A 21,635-nucleotide genomic window follows, 5' to 3' on the forward strand; every position below is an offset into this window, starting at 1 on the left:
AAAGCTTACGGAGCATCGTGTGTTTTATATGCTCTTTTGACAATCAAATACTGCTCTTCTAATGAGGCTCAAAGAACTGCTTTTACTTCAGCAGACTTCGAATTGCGCCTCAGGACATGTCCTGATATCTCTTTTTTATTTTTTCCGACCCACTGATATTGCGGCAAGAAACTAAAGGGTGACTTAAATGGTGAGTTCTACTCACAAGCGCATTTTCTACGGTTTAAAAACTGTTAAAAATGTGTTTCTTTATAAAAGGATCATCTTGTGAGAAAATGCAAACCAGACGTTTTGATCAGTTGAATTGTTGTCCCTTTTAGTGCAATAAAGAATAAAGTCAATTTTAGTATTAACATCACCGATATACAAGACTGTCGTTCTTTAAAAAAACAACAACTTTTAAACCACAAAGCATGATCTACTCTTTAATAATTTGAAATTACCCTATATTTGCCTATTTGGTACACAATTAGGCCAAAATTGGGAGAAGCGAAGTCAGCCTTCTTGCTTCAGTATAGTGTAGTGCAAGATATCAACTAGAGAGCCAACCATTTCCGGTCACTCGGAAATTTTCTAACGTATAGTAATCCTGAAATTCCAAGATCAGTCAATTTGCAAACAGGTATAAAATTTTGCGAAACTTAAGCTAATTTCCGTTCTTCTTGTTCAGTTTTTCTGTAAATTTTACTTAAAGAAGTTAAAAGTAACAGCACTAGCAGTATTAGACTTATCTTTAGAGATATGCCTCCTTTGTTTTTGATATATTTCTCTGTATTTGATAAACTTTCATTTTCTGCTTAACTCCTCAAGAAACCATACTGTTTTGCCCCCCACGTTACGCCACAATTACAAACTTTGTTTCCATTTAGCACAATACTATGTAGAAAACAGCACGTAGGCCTGGGAAGGTGCAAAACTTACATGCCCAATAAATTGGGAAGCAGAAGAAGTATAGATCTAATTTTTCAGTCTTGCCCTTAGCGGTCGCTAACTTCAAAATTCTTTCACAAGTATTACTAATGACCAGTATTTTTGTCTCTTGCATGAGAGAACCCAAACCTTTCATTTTCTTTTTGCAGTTGATAGCATTTGGCTCTAAAAACTACAACTACGAAGCCTAATACAAAATTGGTGACTTCACAGATCTTGCACTAAATTCTTGTTCTTCTCGGTGTCTTATCGCTAATTCTGAATAATGACACGCCTCACAGGCATTACAATGCGACATAACTGGGACGATTGCAACTGATATCTCCGGGTTTTTCGCCTTCTTGACTGTGCATTCAAATACAATTTTAAATTATTTTTAAATTTTGCCAGTTATTGTAGTTTCTGGATATCCCATCACATACTTGCACTTGGCTCGCTTCTTCATTAAAATTCAATCATTTCAGTGGTATCTATTTGTCTTTTAGTTTTGAAAGATTTTGCACAGTTTATTTTCATTAAATTGTGCCACTTTTGTAATTAAACTTTAATGTCCCCCAATGAGACTCATTAGGATCATGTTTGCAAAACCCTCTCGTGAGGCGTAATTGAAACCATTTGCTTTCGATAATTAGTAACTTGAACAATTTGTCATTTTGTTTAAAAAGAAGTTTAGGTTATTCTTGAGATCTGCCTATGTTTACTGTTCTAATTCTCTTGTTAGTCTCAGAAAAGACATCTCACATTGAATTTTAATTTTGCTATAACCAACCCATTTAATATCTAAAAGCCAGTAAAAAGAAAGCTTACGGAGCAACGTGTGTTTTATATGCTTCTTTGACTATCAAATACTGCTATTCTAATGAGGCTCAAAGAACTGCTTTTAATTTAGCAGACTTTGAATTGCGCCTCAGGACATGTCCTGCTATTTCTTTTTTATTTGTTTCGAACAACTGATATTGCGGCAAGAAACCAAAGAGTGACTTTATTGGTCAGTTCTACAACAGCGGAATTTTTACGGTTGAAAAATCGTTAAAAAATGTGTTTCATAAAAAGATAATCTGGTGAGAAAATGCAAACCAGACGATTTGATCAGTTGAATTGTTGTCCTTTTTAGTGCAATAAAGAATAAAGTCAATTTTAGTATTAACATCACTGATATACAAGACTGTCATTCTTTAAACATAGCCGGCATATTGCCGGAATAGCTGCGAAAGAATAGACCTGCGTGCCATATAATAGAGATGGAAACAGATACCGATCTAAATTGAAATAAAAATCAAAGCCGCTCAAAAAACTAGGCAAAAAAACATTCAGCGATAAATTAATAAAGATTGTTAAAATGCATTCCACAGAAGCCTCTTATTAGGGACCTTTACTGCACAAAAGAGTTCCTTTGACCTCAAACAAATTCAAATTAAACTTAAGTTTTAAAGTGCAAAAGTCATTTTATTGAGTGAGGTAAGTCACGTATGATCAAAATCTAATCACGCAAATAACCTAAAAACTTTCGCTAAAGCGAGGGAGAAATGACGTCACATGCGAAAATGCCGTTAGCTAGAGGATGAAGTCATTCGGAAAATTTGACTTTTTCAGCTTTGCTGTGTGAACAAATGTAAAACGAAAAAAGAGCGTCAGACGACGAAATAAAAAAACATAGCAGGACAAGTCCTGACACACAATTCAAAGAATTTTCATTGCCTAAAAAGAAAACTAGACCAAGAACGGACTATGAATGGATAGGGAAAACCATTTCGAAAAAAAATCCGATCCAAAAAATCGAAAAAACTGTAAAAATCAAAGTGAAATTGCCGCATGTGAACAAAAAACCACTAGCGAGAAAGCAAATTTTTGTTCAAACACCGTTCTCTCACTCTACTTTAAATTTAGAGCGAAAAAATTTCACGCCGCAAAACCACTCGCTTTCTCGCTCCACTTACTGTTTCGGCGTGACCAAAATCACTACTCCAATTTGACTTCAAAAATCATGAAAATGTGTGAACAGATCTTAAAAAAAAAACATAGCCGGAAGAATTCCCGAAACGACTCGAAGTGAAAATCCATTTAAACGCCATCCAACAACTCATCAAACAAAACGTGCCTTCACTTATTTATGATTATCTTGAAACAAAGTCATGAAATAAAAAAGTAAAAACAATAAAATCAAATCTGTTAAAATATGATTAAATATCTGATCAAATTTTGAAATATATTGAGATCCCGAAAAAAATATCTTTACCAAAATAACTTAATCAAAACAACTAGTACTTAAAAAACCACTTGTATGAATTTTGAAAAAATACTTTAGGCTAAATTATGAAAAAAAAAGCTCTTAAAAAGCACTTTCACTGAAAAACTGGAAAAATTACTAAATTTTTTAATATTTCAAAAACATATAAATCCAAAGAAAAACTCCCTTCAACCAATAGGGTATCCAGATGTTCGCAAAACAATAGACAAGTCATAATAGGCAAAGAAACTTAGCTAAAAACAGAAAAAAAAAACGAAAAACTGCAAAAAATTAAGAAAAACAGTTCCAATTTTCGCCATTTTTTTGTCATATTTCTCAACAAAAAAATGATTCTTACCCACAGAACTGTAACCAATTGTTTTCATAATTTTTCTCAAGTAAAAGGGGTTTCTTCAATACCCATTTGAGCCAGTAAAACAAAATAATCGTGAAAAAACGCAAAAATTAGCCCGAAAATCAGCAAAATACATTAAAAACCTCCGAATTGACATAAAATTCATATGAATTTCCAGAAACCTTCTAACCGCTACCAAAACCAGCCTAAGATTAAAACAAAACCATAACGAAACCTCTTAACCAAAATAAATAAAAAAACATACCCGGCAGATTGCCGGAAAATAGCCGCCGTTGATTCCAATAAGCATGATTGGGATTGAACGAATAGAATATATTGAAAAAAAAAAGATTTTTGTACAAAAATATTTTTTAAGTCCGATTTATTTTGATGGCATTTCGTAGTTGAACATACTTCTGTTTCTTAGAGGCAGGCTACAGGGGCTACTATCAACACCAATAAGTATTAGAGGTGGTAACTAAGACTTATAGGAACGACGTTCAAATAGCGGGCATCTAAAATTGGGCTTTATGGGTTTATCCCGTTTCTATTTCTGACTTCAATTTTTTATACCGACTCTGTTCATTTTGAATTGCTTTGCTTAGCAACTGATGTTCAAATTCACTTTTAGCAGAATGAGAGAAGAGAGAAACTAGCCTAGAGAAGTCAAAAAGATTTCACGCAAAATGTCGAAAAAGCGGCAAAATGGCAAAGAAAAAAAGTTTGACGAAGTAAAAAAAAATACGAGCGCAATAATAGCCGGCTGAGAAGACGAGGGCGGCTATTAAAAACTGCTTTAAAATGCCGCACGTGAACAAAAAAAATGTCGCTCGCTTAGAGAAAATTTTTTCACACATCAATTTCTCGCTCTCTCAAAAACAGCGGTATGAACAAAACCCACTCTCTTTTCGCTTCGCTCATCACTTTTGTTCAGCACCAAAATCACTCCAAATTTTTTCACGCCTTTCATTTCCCGCTTCAAAAATCACTCCAATAAAATTGATTAAAAAAAAGGACTTCTCCAATACTCCTCTTCGAGTCGTAAAAAAAAGAGAGCGCCCCAATACAATTCAAATTCTTTGAATTGTAAAAAACCAAGAGCACCGCAATATAGCTACGCTCAGCTTACAGCTTCGCAGCTATAAAAATACATCAACTTTTAAACTACAAAGCATGAACTACTCTAATAATTTGAAATATCCCTATATTTGGTTCACTTGGTACACAATTATGCCAAAAATTGGGATAAGCGGGGTCGGCCTCCCTGTTTAAGTATAGTGTAGAGCAAGATATCAAATAGAGAGTCAACCATTTCCGGTCACTCGGAAATTTTCTAACGTATAATAATCCTGAAAGTCCAAAATAAGTCAATTTGCACACAGACATGTCTTCATGTTCAATGGTATTCTTTGAACACCATTCAATAACCTCAACTGAGCAAAGAATGATTTCAGAAAGTATTACATAATAGTACTATTTCTAGTAACTTCAAGATTTGACAATGATGTCACCAGGTGGATATCCCATGACTGTTCATTCGATGCAGAGGGCATAAAAGATGTAAGATGGTAGATGAATGCTTGTACATCAATCTTATGAAATTGCAACACCACAATCTGTTATTTTAAGAGCAGTCAATTTATTCTAGAAAGTAACAATGGACAGACACTGAAAGTAGCAACAATCAGATCTTGCTTGATTGGCGTGCTGCATTGAACATTCGCTTCTGGTTCAATTTATTTTATTAGAGTGCTTTCCTCAAGTATAAGAATGAATCGCAGTAGGCAATCCTGTGGTTTAATTTATTCAAATCTACTTAAGATGAGGTTCGAAAACTTAATCAAATTAGAGCAAATAGCCAACAACGGCATTCTAGCCAAGTTACGCAGGAATGATCGATTAAATACCCGGGTCTTTCCCATTATAGCCCCCCATTATGGTATAATTACCATTATTGGGGGGGGGGGGGGGCTATAGGTTATCTGACCACTAAGCTGGGGGGGGGGGGGGGGGGCTATAATTGGAAAGACCCAAATACCCTATTTACACACTTCAGAATGAGTTCACAAATAATAAATTCGCTCCAAATTTATCGTTGAATCCCGCCAAAACTTTCGCAAATGTGGTAAATCATTGATCATCAAAGAAAATCTTTATTATAAGGAAGTAAAGCAAAAAAAAACTTTTAATCCCAAATAATTCCGAAATAGGAACTGTTCCCCGGTAGAAAAAGACAATCTCTGATGAATGTTGTCATAACAAAGTTGCAAACAAAAACAAAACAACATATAAAACTACAATTAAACTAAATCCATAATTTTGAACTCCTTGTGAGAGGAAATTTGAAGACATCAGAATTAGCTTCGTAATGTTCACTAAGAGTGAGGAAACGTCAAAAGAGCAACTTATCATCGAAATAAACCAATCAAGAAGCCAAACAGCTGACGGATTGCCAGAAAATAGCTGCTATAGATTTATAGACCTTTAATCTCAAAATGAAAATGAGAAGAATGAGAACTAAACACGAAGTTTTTATACAAACTGTTGTCATGTCTCAAAATTATTTTAGAAGCTGTCCTTCAACCTCTAAGAACCGCCCTTCCCGCCATAAGTATACGTCTCCAAAACAGTTTCTGTGGATCGCATACTAAAAGACTAGTGAGCTGAAAGGCTCTAAGAGCACTTAATGCCTGCTGTGCGCTATCTGTTTATTTTGAGGACAAATGGTTCACAAGAAAAATCGGTCAAGCGAAGAATCGCATAAAAAAGACCGACGGGACTAATATAACTGCTACAAATTTCGTTTGAGAGCAATTAAAAACATTGAACGCCTCTTCTTTGGACAAAAAAAAACAGTCAAAAAAGCCAAGAAAACCAATAACAGCAAGTTAAATAAACGCGCTCATTGTGGGACTTCAGACAGTGATCACCACTTTAAGTGCGATTTATTTTGATGTCATGTCGTAATTGAACATACTCCTGTCTCTCAGTGAGAGACTACAGGGTCCAGTATCAATACCAATAAGCATTATAGATAAAAACTAAAACTTATGAGAACACAGTTCAAGTACCGGGCATCTAATAATGGGCTTTATCCCGTTTCTATTTCTGACTTTGATTTTTTTATACTGACTCTCTTCATTTTGAATTGCTTTGCTGAGCAGCTGCTGTTTAAAAGGACTTCGAGCAGAATGACAGAAGAGTGAAACTAGCCTAGAGAAAACAAAAACATTTCACGCAAAATGTCGAAAAAAGCGGCAAAATGGGTAAAGCGAAAAAAAGTTCGACGAAGTAAAAAAACATAGCAGGACAAGTCCTGACGGACAATTCAAAGAATTTTCATCGACTAAACAATACACTAGACCTAGAACGGACTAGCACTGAATATTGGGAAAACCAATTCCAAAAAAATCAGATAAAAAAATTTAAAAAAAACTGAAAACTAATGTCAAAATGCCGCATGTGAACAAAAAAAGCCACTAGCGAGAAAAGGAAATTTTGTTCAAACAAAGAACTAGGCCTAGAATGAACTATGAATGGATTGTGAACATTTCGAAAAAAATCCGATCCAAAAAACTCGAAAAAACAGTAAAAATTAAAGTGAAATTGCCGCATGTGAACAGAAAACCATTAGCGAGAAACCCAATTTTTGTTCAAACACCGTTTTCTCACTCTACTTTAAAATTAGAGCAAAAAAAATTCACTCCGCAAAACCACTCACTTTTTCGCTTCACTTTCTGTTTCGGCGTGACCATAATCACTACTCCAATTTGACTTCAAAAATCATGAAAATGTGTGAACAGATCTTAAAAAAAGACAGCGCCCTAATAAAATTCAATTTCTTTGAAAAGTTAAAAAATAAGAGCGCTATAATAGCCGGCTGAGAAGATGAGGGCGGCTATTAAACAGTAAAATTGGACAAACTCCATTTTCACTTAAGGCTCTGGAAAAAGAGTGATCACAGCAATTAAAACACGCAGCGAAAACAACAAATCGTTAGACCATAAGACTATAATTCATTGAACAGCCTGAATACATTAACTTAAATCCATTAGTAACCTCAAAGTAACTGAAATCCATTAGCTAGCAGCTTAGATTAAGAAAAAAACAACCGCACGTAAAACTTAAAAAATACTTTCAGAACAGAGAGTGTCAGTGCAAAGAAGACCCTTTCTATATAAATTGAAACCATTCCAACTCCATTATTTACGCCTCACTAGAAAGACAATGAGAGCGGCCATTAGTTAAATTGGGGAATCCATGAAAACGAGAAAAACAGGCAGACTTTTTTAAAGACAATTAGTGTCAAAGTCACTACAAAAGATATATAATGAAAACATTAAACATAGCCGGCAAATTGCGCAAAAATAGACGCCATTGACCCACTCGACGCATATTGGTATTGAAACAGAAAAAAAACTAAGAGATAGATATTGACATAATTTTTCTAAGTGTCAAAATGTTCTTTCTTACTTGTTGTACAAATTCTGCATATTTGGTTATATTCTAAAATTACATTTAATTCAGCTTCTAAACTGAAGGCTATTAAGCATAATACTAACGCTAGCTAGCAATGTCATTAACGAATTTTGATAACCTAATAACTTAATGACCGGGTTTTGTATGTTTATCCCTATTTTTGTATTTCTTTTGATTTTGCTCTTTTTACATTGACCGTATTCACTACATTGCACAATTCAATGCGTGAAAGAAATTAAAATCCATTCAGTTGAAACAGTGAGTGAAGTAGTCAGAAACGCGATCAAAAGAAAAACGAATTAAAAATAAGGAGAGCGCCTAAATAATACCAATTAGCCTCATTAGAGAGCCATGGAGATCTGCCATTGGCAACATTAAATGATAGGACAACAAACGCATATGAAAAACAGCAAGCATTTTTGCAATGAAGTAGAATAAAAGTCTATAAAAAGTTGTTGAATATGATTGAGGTCAACGAAGCGCTTCAAATACTTTTTAATTAGAGAGCCAATGAGACCAGAAAATAATAATACTAAGTGACAACACAGCAGAAAGAACTATAAAAACCGGCAAAACAAGCAACTAAAAACAATTTTTGGAAATATTGCCCAAATATTTAACATTAGCTGTGGATTGAAAACCTCAAATATCACAAATTATGCCTCATATAAGAGCCAATGTGAGCATTAAAGAAACGAACCGACAGGACAACAAAAAGAACTATTAAAACGGTTAAAACTCCCAGAAATCCTATTATTTTGCGAGAACAAAAAGTGACAATGGGTCGATGCTCTTTGATGAATTAAAAAAATAAAATCAGGCAACAACAGAAAAAATATGTTACCATATAAAAGCATTCGTGCTGAATATCAAGGTTAAGAAACTCCCAAACATTTTGTTCAAACACCGTTTATTCACTCTACTTTAAAAGCAGTTAGAAAAATGCCATTATCGATAACGGATCACTGTTCCTCCTATTACTAATCCATTGTGAGTGAAATCATTACTCTAATTTGACTTGTGATTAACTACAAAAAATCGAAAGAATTGTGAACACTTAAAATAGCCGGAAAAATCCGGCAACAACTCGGTGAGTCATTATTACCAAAAACCTAGCCTATGACATAACATTTATGCAACTGAGAAAAACAAAAAGGCAATCATATATCAAATAACAAAGGAAAAATAAGCCAAAAACTCATATGGTTTAAAAATTAGAATCAATTAATTCTTTAAAAAATACAAAAACAAATTGCAGCCGATATTTTCATGTCAATAATTGATATAACCAAATTGTTCGCGCGAAACTATGCAACTCTTCATTTATTAGGCCGTACAACTTCTATTTTGGAGAAGGAAAACTGCAAAAAATGGAAATAGTCTAATTTTTCCCAAATTTTTACCAAATTGCCGAAAAGCAGTAGTTGAACCTCTTGACGCACATTGGGATTAAAACACAAAACATAAGATAGAAAATGACATAATTTTCGCCTAAATGTTAAGGTGTTCAAATTTGGTGTGCAGTTTTAGTTAGATACTAAAACTGTACTTAACTTTAAATTGAAGGCTATTGAGCTTTATAGTGAGCTCAGTTATCAATCGCTCTGATGAACTTAGATAACATAGTGCACTATGATTTAATTACCGGGCTTCATCGGTTTATCCAATTTATTTTTAATTTGCTCGGTCTTGCTCAATTTATTTTACATTATTGCTCAACTGAACTGACGCTTTCGCAGTTGTCAGGATTTTCTTTTCATACCTGTGGTTTTTTAAAATTATCAAGACTTTAAAGATGTTAGAGAACCTCAGGTTTGCCAAATTAGTCGTCAAAAGCTATGTGTTATTTTTTTTCAAACTCAGTTATTACCTTGAGCATTGGGGGTAAATTTGTTCACACGGACGCATGAACAAAATAAGCTCAGTCGAACAAACACTTCTTATTCTACTATGTTCCCAATAGTGATCATGATTCTATTTGTGAAATTTGACAATAATTTTATGACCACTAGTTATGACGTGAAAATATTTACTGCAGGCGCTGCAAACTACGAAGACAGTGCCCCGAATCCGTTTGCTACGCTCGATTTTGTCTAGAAAAACAAACCCGAATAAACACACAAAATATAGCAAGGTTGTAAGAAAACTAAGCGGTTACAAAGGCCACCAAAGAACTGTTCTCTTTCACTACAGAACCGAAACCGGTCGTACAAATATTGCGCCCAAAACTGTTTACATTAGCAACATAACAGCCATAAAAACAAAAGGAGGGCTTCCCAAAATTTATCAATTCATATTTTTATAATTCCTCGAGGAATTTTTAGTGCTATATGAATGCTAACACTATTTCATAACCGAGCTCAATATTTACATTAAATCCGATGTTTGGAAACTTGAGACTCAAACCTTCAACGTCTACGAAAAATAACCGAACCTAGTTCTTTTGGCCGGTGTTTTCTTTTAAATAACATATCATACAAATGATAACTGTTTTATAGATTTTTTCCTGAAAATAAAGTCCGTTTTTCACATGGAATTATCGAGCGAGATAAAAACCAGTTCCACTATTCGTATAACATTCGTACAAACTCGCCCAAAAAAAACTCCGATACTGTTTAATGACGCCCGGAGCCTATCCCACTCAATCACATCCAAATTTCAATTTATAATCAGCAGTGAGCAAACGCAGAACACTTTTCTCTGCTCGCTTTCTCAGTCAGGTATCTCAAATATTAGCAGTGTTATAGATTCACTCAAACTATTACTTCCTTTCAATTGCTTTAAAAAACTTCAAAACTGAAAAGAACAAGAAATAGTTCAAACCTTTCTCACTGAAGTATTTCACGGTCACCTGAAGCTCGCCCCCTTTGTCAAGCATTAGCTAAAACAAACAAAAATACGTCTAGTATTGTAACGATACCAGAACAAATTACGTAATTCCAAAAACCTAAAGTTTATCCAATATTTTACCCCATAATGCAAATCAAAAGACGGTTCGGTGTAATCATTAATGAGCGTAATACTTTAGAAAACAATCACAACTGACGTTGAGCTTGATACGAAACTGTCACAACCAATCATATCAAATGTTTGTGCAATCTTTTTTGCAATCGCACTTTTGACCTCCGAGACAAAACATAGCCGGCAGATTGCCGGAATAGCTGCGAAAGAATAGACTTGTGTGCCGTATAATAGAGATAGAAACAGATACAGATATAAGTTGAAAAACTTATCGACGCAGCTCAAAAAACTATGTAAAACATTCAGCGATAAATTAATAAAGCTTGTTAAAATTTATTGAGCAGAAGCCTTTTCATTGTGTACCTTTATTACACATATGAGTTCCTTTCACCTTTAACACTAATTCAAATTAAACTTAAGTTTTAAAGTGCAAAAGTCGTTTTATTGAGTGAGGTAAGTCACGTTTGATCAAACTCTGATCACGTAATAGACTGAAAAACTTTTACTAGCCCGAGTAAGAATTGACGTCAAGCGCCCAAATGAGAGGAAGGAGTCATTCAGAAAATTTGACTTTTTCACCTTTGCTGAGTGAACAAATGCAAATCGAAAAAGAGCGTCAGACGACGAAACAAAAAACATAGCAGGACAAGTCCTAAGGTACAATTCAAAGAATTTTCATTGATTAAACAAACAAACAACTTGACCTAGAACGGACTATGAATGAATTGGGAAAACCATTTCTGAAAAAAACCTGATAAAAAAAGAAAATCAATGACAAAATGACGCAGGTGAACAAAAAAGCACTAGCGAGAAAAGAAAATTTGGTTCAAACAAAAAACTAGGTCTAGAATGAACGATGAAAGGATTGGAAAAACCATTTAGAAAAAAAATTAGAAAATCCAAAAAATCAAAAAACAGTAAACATCAAAGTGAAATTGCCGCATGTGAACATAAAACCACTAGCGAGAAAACGAATTTTTGTTCAAACACCGTTTCCTCACTCTACTTTAAAATTAGAGCAAAAAAATTTCACGCCGCAAAACCACTCGGGTTTTCGCTCCACTTTCTGTTTCGGCGTGATCAAAACTACTACTCCAATTTGACTTCAAAAATCATGAAAATGTGTGAAGACATCTTAAAAAAGACAGCGCCCCAATATAATTCAAACTCTTTGAATTGTAAAAAAAACCAAAAGCACTGCAATATAGCTCCGCTCAACTTACAGCTTCGCAACTACAATAAAACAATTTCCCTTTTATTTGATATTATTGTGATGGTACTTTGTTACATCGAATAATTTTAGCCTTTAATTTAAAAAAGATGTCGTAACCTAATAAGGCACACTAAAGAATAGCTTCCCTATCAATTGTATCTTGAACTAGATTAACACAAATTCTACAAAATAGTTTATTTTGTGGAAAATGGTGACAAATTTTGTCAACATATTCCACATTTTGAGCTTTGTGGAAAATGAGATTTTCCACTATCTCCCCACCAGATTCCTCAATTAAGCACGGATCCCTTTTTCGGCAAACTAAATTTAATTATTTCCCGTTGATTTTTGCAAAAGCGACACTAATCCAGCTTCAACCCAAGCTAGTTATTTTATAGATTACTCATTTTTGTGATCCCTTTCAAACAGATGGATTTCCAGAAATTAACAGAGCAATTACTCATCCCTCACTAAGTGATCGCCCAGTCTCCTTTAGCCTACACTTTGATTTCATTTGCCAGTTAACAAGTCGCTCTTCTTGAATTGGATCTGGAAACTTTTAAATTTCTCGGCAGTTTTAGCCAAAAAACCAAATGAACTCTTGATAGTTATAATTTAAAAACTATAACTTTCAATTCATAGTTTTTGTTCAAACTACATCCAAGTGGTTGTTCTCTTAAATTTTATATATATATATATATATATATATATGTATATGTATATATATGTATATATATATATATACATATATATATATATATATATATATATATATATATATACATATACATATATATATGCATACATACATATACATATATATATATATATATATATATATATATATAATATATATATTACATTATATATTTTTATATATATATATATATATATATATATATATACATATATATATATATATATATATATATATGAAATGAAACGTATAATGTACAGAAATTTAGTACATAATGTTCGCATAGCCAAGCACTAGGTAATTTGAATATTCCGGCACGGTCGGCTGATTTTTCGATTTTTAGAGCGTCTTGAAGTCGGATAAGTAGCTACTTAAACGAACATTAATTGCTTGCTTATTTGTAGATTCTTCTGGACGTAGCCGGTGGAAACTGATTACCGCATACTGTGGAATATCGCAGTTTTAGAGTGGGGAATCTGATGGACAAATTTTGTCACCAAATTCCACAAAATGGCCAAAGTGACTATTTTGTGAAATTTGGTGAAAAAGAGTTCCTCCTAACGAACTTCTAAGAATTCCTGGCCACAAAAGTGGTGCGAGTTGTTCGTTGCAGGGGGAGGAAGTCTGTCAACGTTACATAGATCTTGGGTTTTGGAATCTTGACACTTGGGTGTCAGAACCTAACCTTGATCAATGTAACGTACCCATTCCCTCAAACAAATCATGCATCACTTCAAAGCCTCTCAGTATGCTCTACATCAGTCAGGTAGCTAAAATGCAAAACAATTTCAATTTTTTTAAGTTACTCTTTTTTTAATGTTTCGTTTTTTTTTACTTGCTTTGGTGAGATTGGGATACTTAAATGGACTTAGTTGACTATTATTCATTTTCTGTAATACAATTTTATTGGATTAGGGCAGCTTCAAGTGAACTAATTGGTTCCGTCTGCTGTCCTCTCTGTGCTAAATATATATTAGACTTTGTGTTGCTAGTATTATTATTTTGTATCAGAGAAACAAATTCTTCTTCTTCTTCAAGCAATTTTCAAACTATTCTTTTGTAACCATATTTATTTTACATTAAAATCCAACTTTATACGTTAAAGGATGCATTTTGTGGAACACTATGTGTCAAAGGGACTGAATGGTCCGTCCCATTTTAGTAGGGGCGCTGTTTTCCAAGTAATTTAGGGCTGGTGGCAATGAATTAATTCTTTCTCTAAGTAAACAAATGTAATTCTCTTACAATTTTCATTTTACTTTTCTCAACAAGTGAATCGCAATTATAACCAGCAAGTTAAATATACAATGTCAAAAATGGTCCATTCCAATTTTATGACAATATTTATTGTATTATTCAATTGATATGAAACATATCACTTGAAACCTCAGATTTAAGTTTCTATCAATAGCGTAATTAATTTTTTTTAAAAAAGCAGCTGCACATTGTTATTTGAATTGCGTAAAATATTATTTAAGCCTTTTTAAATTATCATACAATGCATTTTTATAATGCTAATTTAATAGTTGTATTTGCAACGCAATACCTATACTATTGACACAAACTTTTGACAGTTCAATCCATCTATACCATAAGCTACTTTTAACTTTTGAAATTCTTGTGTAAGTGAAGAAATTATGTTAAATCTTTAGCAAATCAAGAATAGTAGTTCGGTATTCTGCTTAAAATGAAAATGAATTCAGAAGTAACCAACATTCCCTCCGAACGGCACAAGTTTAAATTGCTGAAGCAGATATTTTAAAATCTACTGAAATTTTGTAAGCGAATACAATTTCCGTGGTTGAAAAGAAGGTTTATTTTACTTGAGTGCCTTTTCTCTAATAGACGGAACGGTTGCTTGCTTTTCATAAGACTATTGTACTGTTCTTCCTCTTTTTACCGGAAATTTTACATCTAAGTTATCTGTAATGTCTGTTTTTCCTGAAAACTTTTCACTTCATAATTGAGACACTCATGATGATCAATACTATGTTCAAACATCACATTTCATTGAAATATCTCAGACTTCTCAATTTTTTTTTCTGCAGATTTTTCTGTCAATTGTAAAAGCACTAGTCAACTTTCTACATTGTCGTTTCAAATTCTCAAGGAAATAATTTATGAATGGGTGTGTGTTGAATTCTTACAACTGTTGCGTCAAAAAACACTCCCATTGAAGGGTAGTCGGTGAACTCGAAGTTGACAAATCAATTCCTATGTAATAAAAATAAATAAAAGTAAGAATGAATAAAAGAATTAGAAAAGTACAAGATTTAAGCTCAGTGAAACAGCAGAAATATCCCCGATAAAGTTTTTCGACAAAACATTAAAATATAATAAAATATCGGTAAAATAATAAACTTTACCGAAATGATAACACTCCGATAAGATGGCCTTGTATGAATTATTCACTAGGAATCGGCTTTCGCGATTTGCATCCCCAAAGTCAAATCTAATGGCATCACGTAGCTCTCCTACTGTTTTTCACTGAGTTTCGAGGCAAATTGTTAAGAAACTTCTGTATTCAACCTTTAACACCTTCAGCTCATATTTGAGCCTCTTGACTTTCTCATGGCAGATGTATGCCTCACTGGCATCCCTTGGTCATGACTTTGCTACGATGTTGGAATCTTTAACGTCGAAGAATATCCTTTCAAAGCCGTCCTCCCACAACCCATTTCCGTTAACGTGCAGTCAGGCCTCATTATTAGCTGAGGTTGCCTTACTCAAAAAGGTTTTCTGCTGGAGGGGCTCAACTTGATCATCATAACACACTTCGAGGAGCTTGGCCAAGGTATCCTTTATGGCACAGTGGCGGCAGTGAGTACAGGGAAAAGTCTTTTCAACTCTACAGGGAAAAGTCAAGGGTCAACTCGCATACTTGGAGACTAGTGAGCTGAAACTTAATGCCCGCTGGGCGCTACCTTTATATCCCGTTTTTGAGGACGAAAAGTTAAATGGGTCAGACGAAAAATCGGTCAAGCAAAAAATAGCATTAAAAAGACCGACACGACAGTAGTATAGTAAGTTGCATAGTGCTTGTAGGGGGGGGGGGGGGGGGGGGGGGTCCGGACCCCCCCTACAAGAAATTTTACCTCTGAAAAAGTGATTTTCTCTAAGTCAAATCAAGTTTTTTGGCTAACTTTCGCCAGCCTGGGTGCATTCTCACCCACGCTGGCAAAACTTAACCAAAAAAACTTGATTTGACTTAGAGAAGAGAAAATCACTTTTTCAGAGGTAAAATTTCTTGTAGGGGTGGTGTTCGAACCCACCACCCTACAATCACTGGGCAACTTACGGCTGTTCCAATATTCACTAGAGAATAACTGGATAGATCCTAAACTCATAGAATATCATAATATGATTTTTAAAAACTCTAAAAACCCTATATGAGACACCTGATGCCTACAACTTGGAAAAAATTTCAAAAATTTTCAAATTTTTTTCGAAAAATTTGCAAAGTTTTTCAAAGTCCTAAAATTGTCTGAAATGGATTTTTCGCTATGAAAGAGCACTCAAAAGTGATTTTTTGTTGACTTCACTTTTTTCACCTAAGTAGTATAGGGGTCGAAACATACAAAAATTTCGAATTTTTTGAAAAAAATTTTCAAAAATTTTTGGAGTCCTAAAATGGTCTGAAATGGATTTTGCGCTATGAAAGAGCACTCAAAAGTAATTTTTTGTTGACTTCATTTTTTTACCTAAGTAGTATAGGGCCGAAACATATAAAAATTTCAAATTTTTTGAAAAAACTTTCAAAATTTTTCAAAGTCCTAAAATGGTCTGAAATGGATTTTGCACTATGAAAGAGCACTCAAAAGTGATTTTTTGGTGACTAATTCTTAATTAACAAATTAAACTTGAGTTGAAATTTAATGAGTTAATGTATACCACAAAGTTTTTATATCTTTGAAAAAACTTCAAACACTTAATCATTTGTTGAAAAAGTTGGCGGGTATATTCTATCGGTCTGTGTCAGTCAGGACAAATTAATTTGAGACAGATAAAAGCTTCTGTTGTTTATGCTTAACGCGTCTCTAGAGATAAGATATGTTTTCATTTTTTAGAAAAACAGAAACACATTCTTGTAGATAGTTAGAAAACAATAGGTAAAAATTGAAGGTATTAAAAGGAAGTAGTGGTAGGTACTAGTGTAACTTAGAACCAATAAGTAGTTGTAGTAGTTAGTAATAGTATCTAGTTGTAGTTGTAGGTAGTACTAGTAGGTAGCAGTAATAGTAGTAGTAGTAGGTACTAATTGTAGATAGTAGTTGTAGATAGTAGTAGTAGGTAGTAGCAGTAGTAGGTAGCAGTAGTGTTGTGTTCAATTCCGAGGTGTTCGTCAGGCTTCATAACCCAATAATATGTTATATAGACTCTGCTGCTTTCAATTTCAAATTCCTTTGGATGTTACTCTTTCCGATGCTCTATCAAATATCGTTACGGTTATGTTATTCTAAAACGTCAATAGAACAATAAGTAATCCAAAATATTAACACAGGGTTACTGAATGCACAGAAAATTTGACTCAAGAAAGAACAATAATGCACTCATTCGATTTTTGCTGGCTTGAGGTGCTCTGGTAATTTACTTCCACTGTTTAATAGTTGAGTATATGTATATTCAGTATGTTGGAACAATTTACTGAAGAAGAGATTCGCTTTTGTTTAAGATTTCAGTCACAGCACGAATTATCCATTAGTGCTATTCCCAATACGCAAACAAGACTTATACACTACTGACTGAAGCTGTTTCTAGCAACCCCCGCAGATACAGAGGTTGTGTTTCTTCTTGCTTAATTGATCAAGTGGCTGATTAACTTTTGAAAATTTAGCTCTTTTTACAGTTCCAGTGGAAACTACTCTTCTTGTACATCACTCATTACACTTTTTGTCTGATTCAAGCTCTTGATGAATTCCTATCATTCTACTTTATTTAACTAAAAAGTTCAGCTGCTCCTGCGTATCATAGTTTTTCTACCAATTTTTTCGGTTTTTTACAGAATTGATTCTTTTTACTTAGCTCAATTTTTTGTTTATCTCTCAACAATTTATCTCAAATACATTTTTCTTGTAAATAATCTTGCTCAATCCTAGAAGGGTAGCTTAATAAGTGTAAGGAAGTATGTTTTCAAAAAAGCATGCTCAGAACATCAAAAACTTGTTTTTGTCTTCTGTGTTGCAACACTTTATCATTTTCTTGCCAAGGATTCAAAGACAAAGAGCATGAATTCAATTTCTTTTCTGTAAAAAATCTTGATAGTTTTTAATATGGTAGCTAGCTAGGTGTAGAAATTTCAGATTTTCAAAAAAGCATGCTCAGAAAATCAAAAAATTATTGTCGTCTTCGGTTGTGATATTTTGCTTGCCAATGTTTAGAGGACAGAGTTTTATCAGCGCTGAAGGTCAAAATCTGTTTACAAGATATAATATTATTGGATCGTGGAGACAAATAACAACATTCTTCAAGGCAATTAAATTGCCCTCCAGGGACTTATCTCCCTCTCTCTCGCTCTCGTCTGATTGCAAACATATAAATACATAAATACATAAACACATTCAGAAATATATACATACATTCCACTGTATAGACATAGAAAAACATACACACAAAAAAAAAACAAAAACGTCTTGACAATTACACACATTTACAAATTCTACCCAAAAACATACATTTCAGCTTATACTCATACAAACATATTACTAAACTTAAGCACAGTAATATTTACTTATAAACCAATATACACTTCCATATATACTTCCAGTATATTCATGAATACGCATAATTATATACATAAAACTTTCATTCTTTCCTTTCTTTCGATTGTTCATTCTGACATAAAAATTACATTTTTGAAAACATGCAAGCAAATATACGTACTTGTTTTGATATAAATATACATAGTTACATATGTATATAAAAAAACAGAGCCAACCTTTCCACATCATACTGAACATTTGCAAAAGTATTGTTAACAAAAACTGCTTCTGACTACTCTTTGACTTATTTTAGACTACTTCAGAAACTGAGTTTTCCCGGTCCTACTTGGTTGAACAAATGAAGTCAACAAAAAAATCAATTTTCAGTGCTCTTTCATAGCGCAAAATCCATTTCAGACCATTTTAGGACTTAAAATTTTTGAAAAATTTTTCGCAAAAATTTAAAATTTTTTTTATGTTTCGACCCCTATACTTCATAGGTGAAAAAAGTGAAGTCACCAAAAAATCACTTTTGAGTGCTCTTTCATAGTGCAAAATCCATTTCAGACCAATTTAGGACTTTGAAAAATTTTGAAAGTTTTTTTCAAAAAATTTGAAATTTTTATATGTTTCGGCCCTATACTACTTAGGTAAAAAAATGAAGTCAACAAAAAATCAATTTTGAGTGCTCTTTCATAGCGCAAAATCCATTTCAGACCATTTTAGGACTTAAAATTTTTGAAAAATTTTTCGCAAAAATTTAAAATTTTTTACATGTTTCGACCCCTATACTTCATAGGTGAAAAAAGTGAAGTCACCAAAAAATCACTTTTGAGTGCTCTTTCATAGTGCAAAATCCATTTCAGACCATTTTAGGAGTTTGAAAAGTTTTGAAAGTTTTTTTCAAAAAATTTGAAATTTTTATATGTTTCGGCCCTATACTACTTAGGTAAAAAAAATGAAGTCAACAAAAAATCAATTTTGAGTGCTCTTTCATAGCGCAAAATCCATTTCAGACCATTTTAGGACTCCAAAAATTTTTGAAAATTTTCAAAAAATTCGAAATTTTTGTATGTTTCGACCCCTATACTACTTAGGTGAAAAAAGTGAAGTCAACAAAAAATCACTTTTGAGTGCTCTTTCATAGAGAAAAATCCATTTCAGACAATTTTAGGACCTTGAAAAACTTTGAAAAACAATTTTAGGACAATTTTAGGACTTTGAAAAACAATTTTAGGACTTTTGAAAAACAAATTTTTCGAAAAAAATTTGAAAATTTTTGAAATTTTTTCCAAGTTGTAGGCATCAGGTGTCTCATATAGGGTTATAAATGAAAGTCTCCAAAACAGTTTGTGATCGCATACTTGGAGACTAGTGAGCTGAAAGGTGAGCTTAATCCCCGCTGGGCGCTACCTGTTTATCCCATTTTTGAAGACGAAAAGTCAAATGTGTCAGACGAAAAATCGGTCAAGCGAAAAATCGCATAAAAAGACCAACAGGACTAATATAATTGCTACAAACTTCGTTTGAGAGCAATTAAACACTGTACTAGACTCCTCTGAAATTATATTGAAGGTAGTATACTGGTGCAACTGACCTCAAAGAAGAGTATCTTCATCTCTTCCAACTCCTTCTTGTACTTTTCCACCATTGACTCTACCAGTTTGAGTTGTTTGCTCGCATCTGCGTGAAACTTGCTGAAGACAGACACAAACTCGTCCTTGCTATTCAGTGCTTTCTTCTTCTCCAAAGTCTTTTCAAGTTTCTCTGCTTTTTTCTTCAAGGCACCAATCCGAGAGTCTATCGAGGGCTCATCCACTACAATGAAACAATACTTTGAATTAGAAAGTTATTTTTCTCACCTCTTAAAGTCAAACATCTGTTGTCCTCAAAATCAAGAAACAATTTTTGGGGAAATCGTTCATCCTTCACATAATTTACAGTGACCATCCGACTGCAGCAATCATCTCAAACATAGCCGGCAGATTGCCGGAAAAAAATCGCCGTTGACGCGCTTGATGCACATCGGGATTGAAACAGAAAAAGAAGAAAGAGATAAATTGACCGAATTTTTTTCCAGCGCCAAAAAGTGTTCTAATTCGGCATGCAGTTTCAGTTAGAATCTAAAATTATACTTAATTCAGCTTCTGAACTGAAAGCTAATAAGCTTAATACCAATATCATCTACCAAATACTCTGATGAACTTTGATAATCTAATTCTACATGACTCAATGACGGGGCTTTATCGGTTTATCCCGTCTCTTTTGATTTTGCTCTTTTGACCTTGACTGTATTCACTATCTTGGGTAATTCATTGAGTGAATGGATTTAAAAACTATTCAGTTGAAACAGTGAGTGAGGTAACTCAGAAGTCAAAGGTGAAAGTCGTGACTTATGTAAAACGAAAAACGTGATCAAAAGGTTAAAGCGAATTAAAAAACATAGCAGGACAAGTCCTGAAATACAATTCAAAGAATTGCATTAATTGATGAACTGGCAATCAACTACTCAACTTTAAAAGGCAAATGAGAGCTGTTAGTAAATAGACTAAGCAATAAAACAACACAAGAACAACAAAAACAAGCAAGACTAAAAATTCAATTTTTTCAAAAAGACAGGATCAACATCAAAAAACAACTCCTATGAACTCAAACAGCCGATTGTATTCCTTTATTTCTCATTAGCAACCTGCCATTAAATGTCGATGAGTCCTCTCACTAATCATATTAAACGATCAGACAAAAATAACCAAAAATCGCAATAAAACTCGCTGAAACTTTTTGAAAACACTTAGTAAAAGTCACAGAACGCAACAGCTACCAAAGGACATAATTATATCAATTAATTAAGTTCTCAACGACCACCGTTGAGACCTGTCATCGATGAGATTAAGTGATAAGACAGCAATAAGTACAACAAACACTAGCAAAATAAATAAACGAACAAGAGTGTAAGTCACATAAAGCAATATCTATAAACTGAAATGACTTACTTTAATTGAAGCCCTTGAGCAACCAATGAGACCTGTCAATAATGGGACTAAGTGTTGAGACAAAGAAAAACTCAAAAAATT

At 33.5% G+C, this 21,635-nt stretch overlaps 2 protein-coding genes across 4 annotated transcripts in view; one reads left to right on the plus strand and one right to left on the minus strand.

The window, feature by feature from the left end:
• The window catches only part of LOC142347951 (von Willebrand factor A domain-containing protein 3A-like), a 708,547-nt gene that overhangs the window by 430,646 nt on the left and 256,266 nt on the right, over positions 1-21,635 (plus strand). The gene's annotated exons all lie outside the window — the stretch shown is intronic.
• The window catches only part of LOC142348809 (protein kinase C-like), a 158,771-nt gene that overhangs the window by 117,321 nt on the left and 19,815 nt on the right, over positions 1-21,635 (minus strand). For 2 of the 3 annotated variants that reach the window (XM_075400329.1, XM_075400328.1), the window contains exons 3-4: positions 10,815-10,872; positions 10,025-10,084 (exon numbers count right to left, since the gene is read on the minus strand). In XM_075400329.1, the coding sequence (XP_075256444.1) occupies positions 10,025-10,084; positions 10,815-10,872 (118 nt within the window). The remainder of the gene's footprint in view (positions 1-10,024; positions 10,085-10,814; positions 10,873-21,635) is intronic. The other variant, XM_075400330.1, reaches the window with a different exon arrangement.

The sequence above is a fragment of the Convolutriloba macropyga genome, chromosome 10, assembly GCF_964194025.1.
Source record: "Convolutriloba macropyga chromosome 10, txConMacr16.3, whole genome shotgun sequence".
Taxonomy (NCBI): domain Eukaryota; kingdom Metazoa; phylum Xenacoelomorpha; order Acoela; family Convolutidae; genus Convolutriloba; species Convolutriloba macropyga.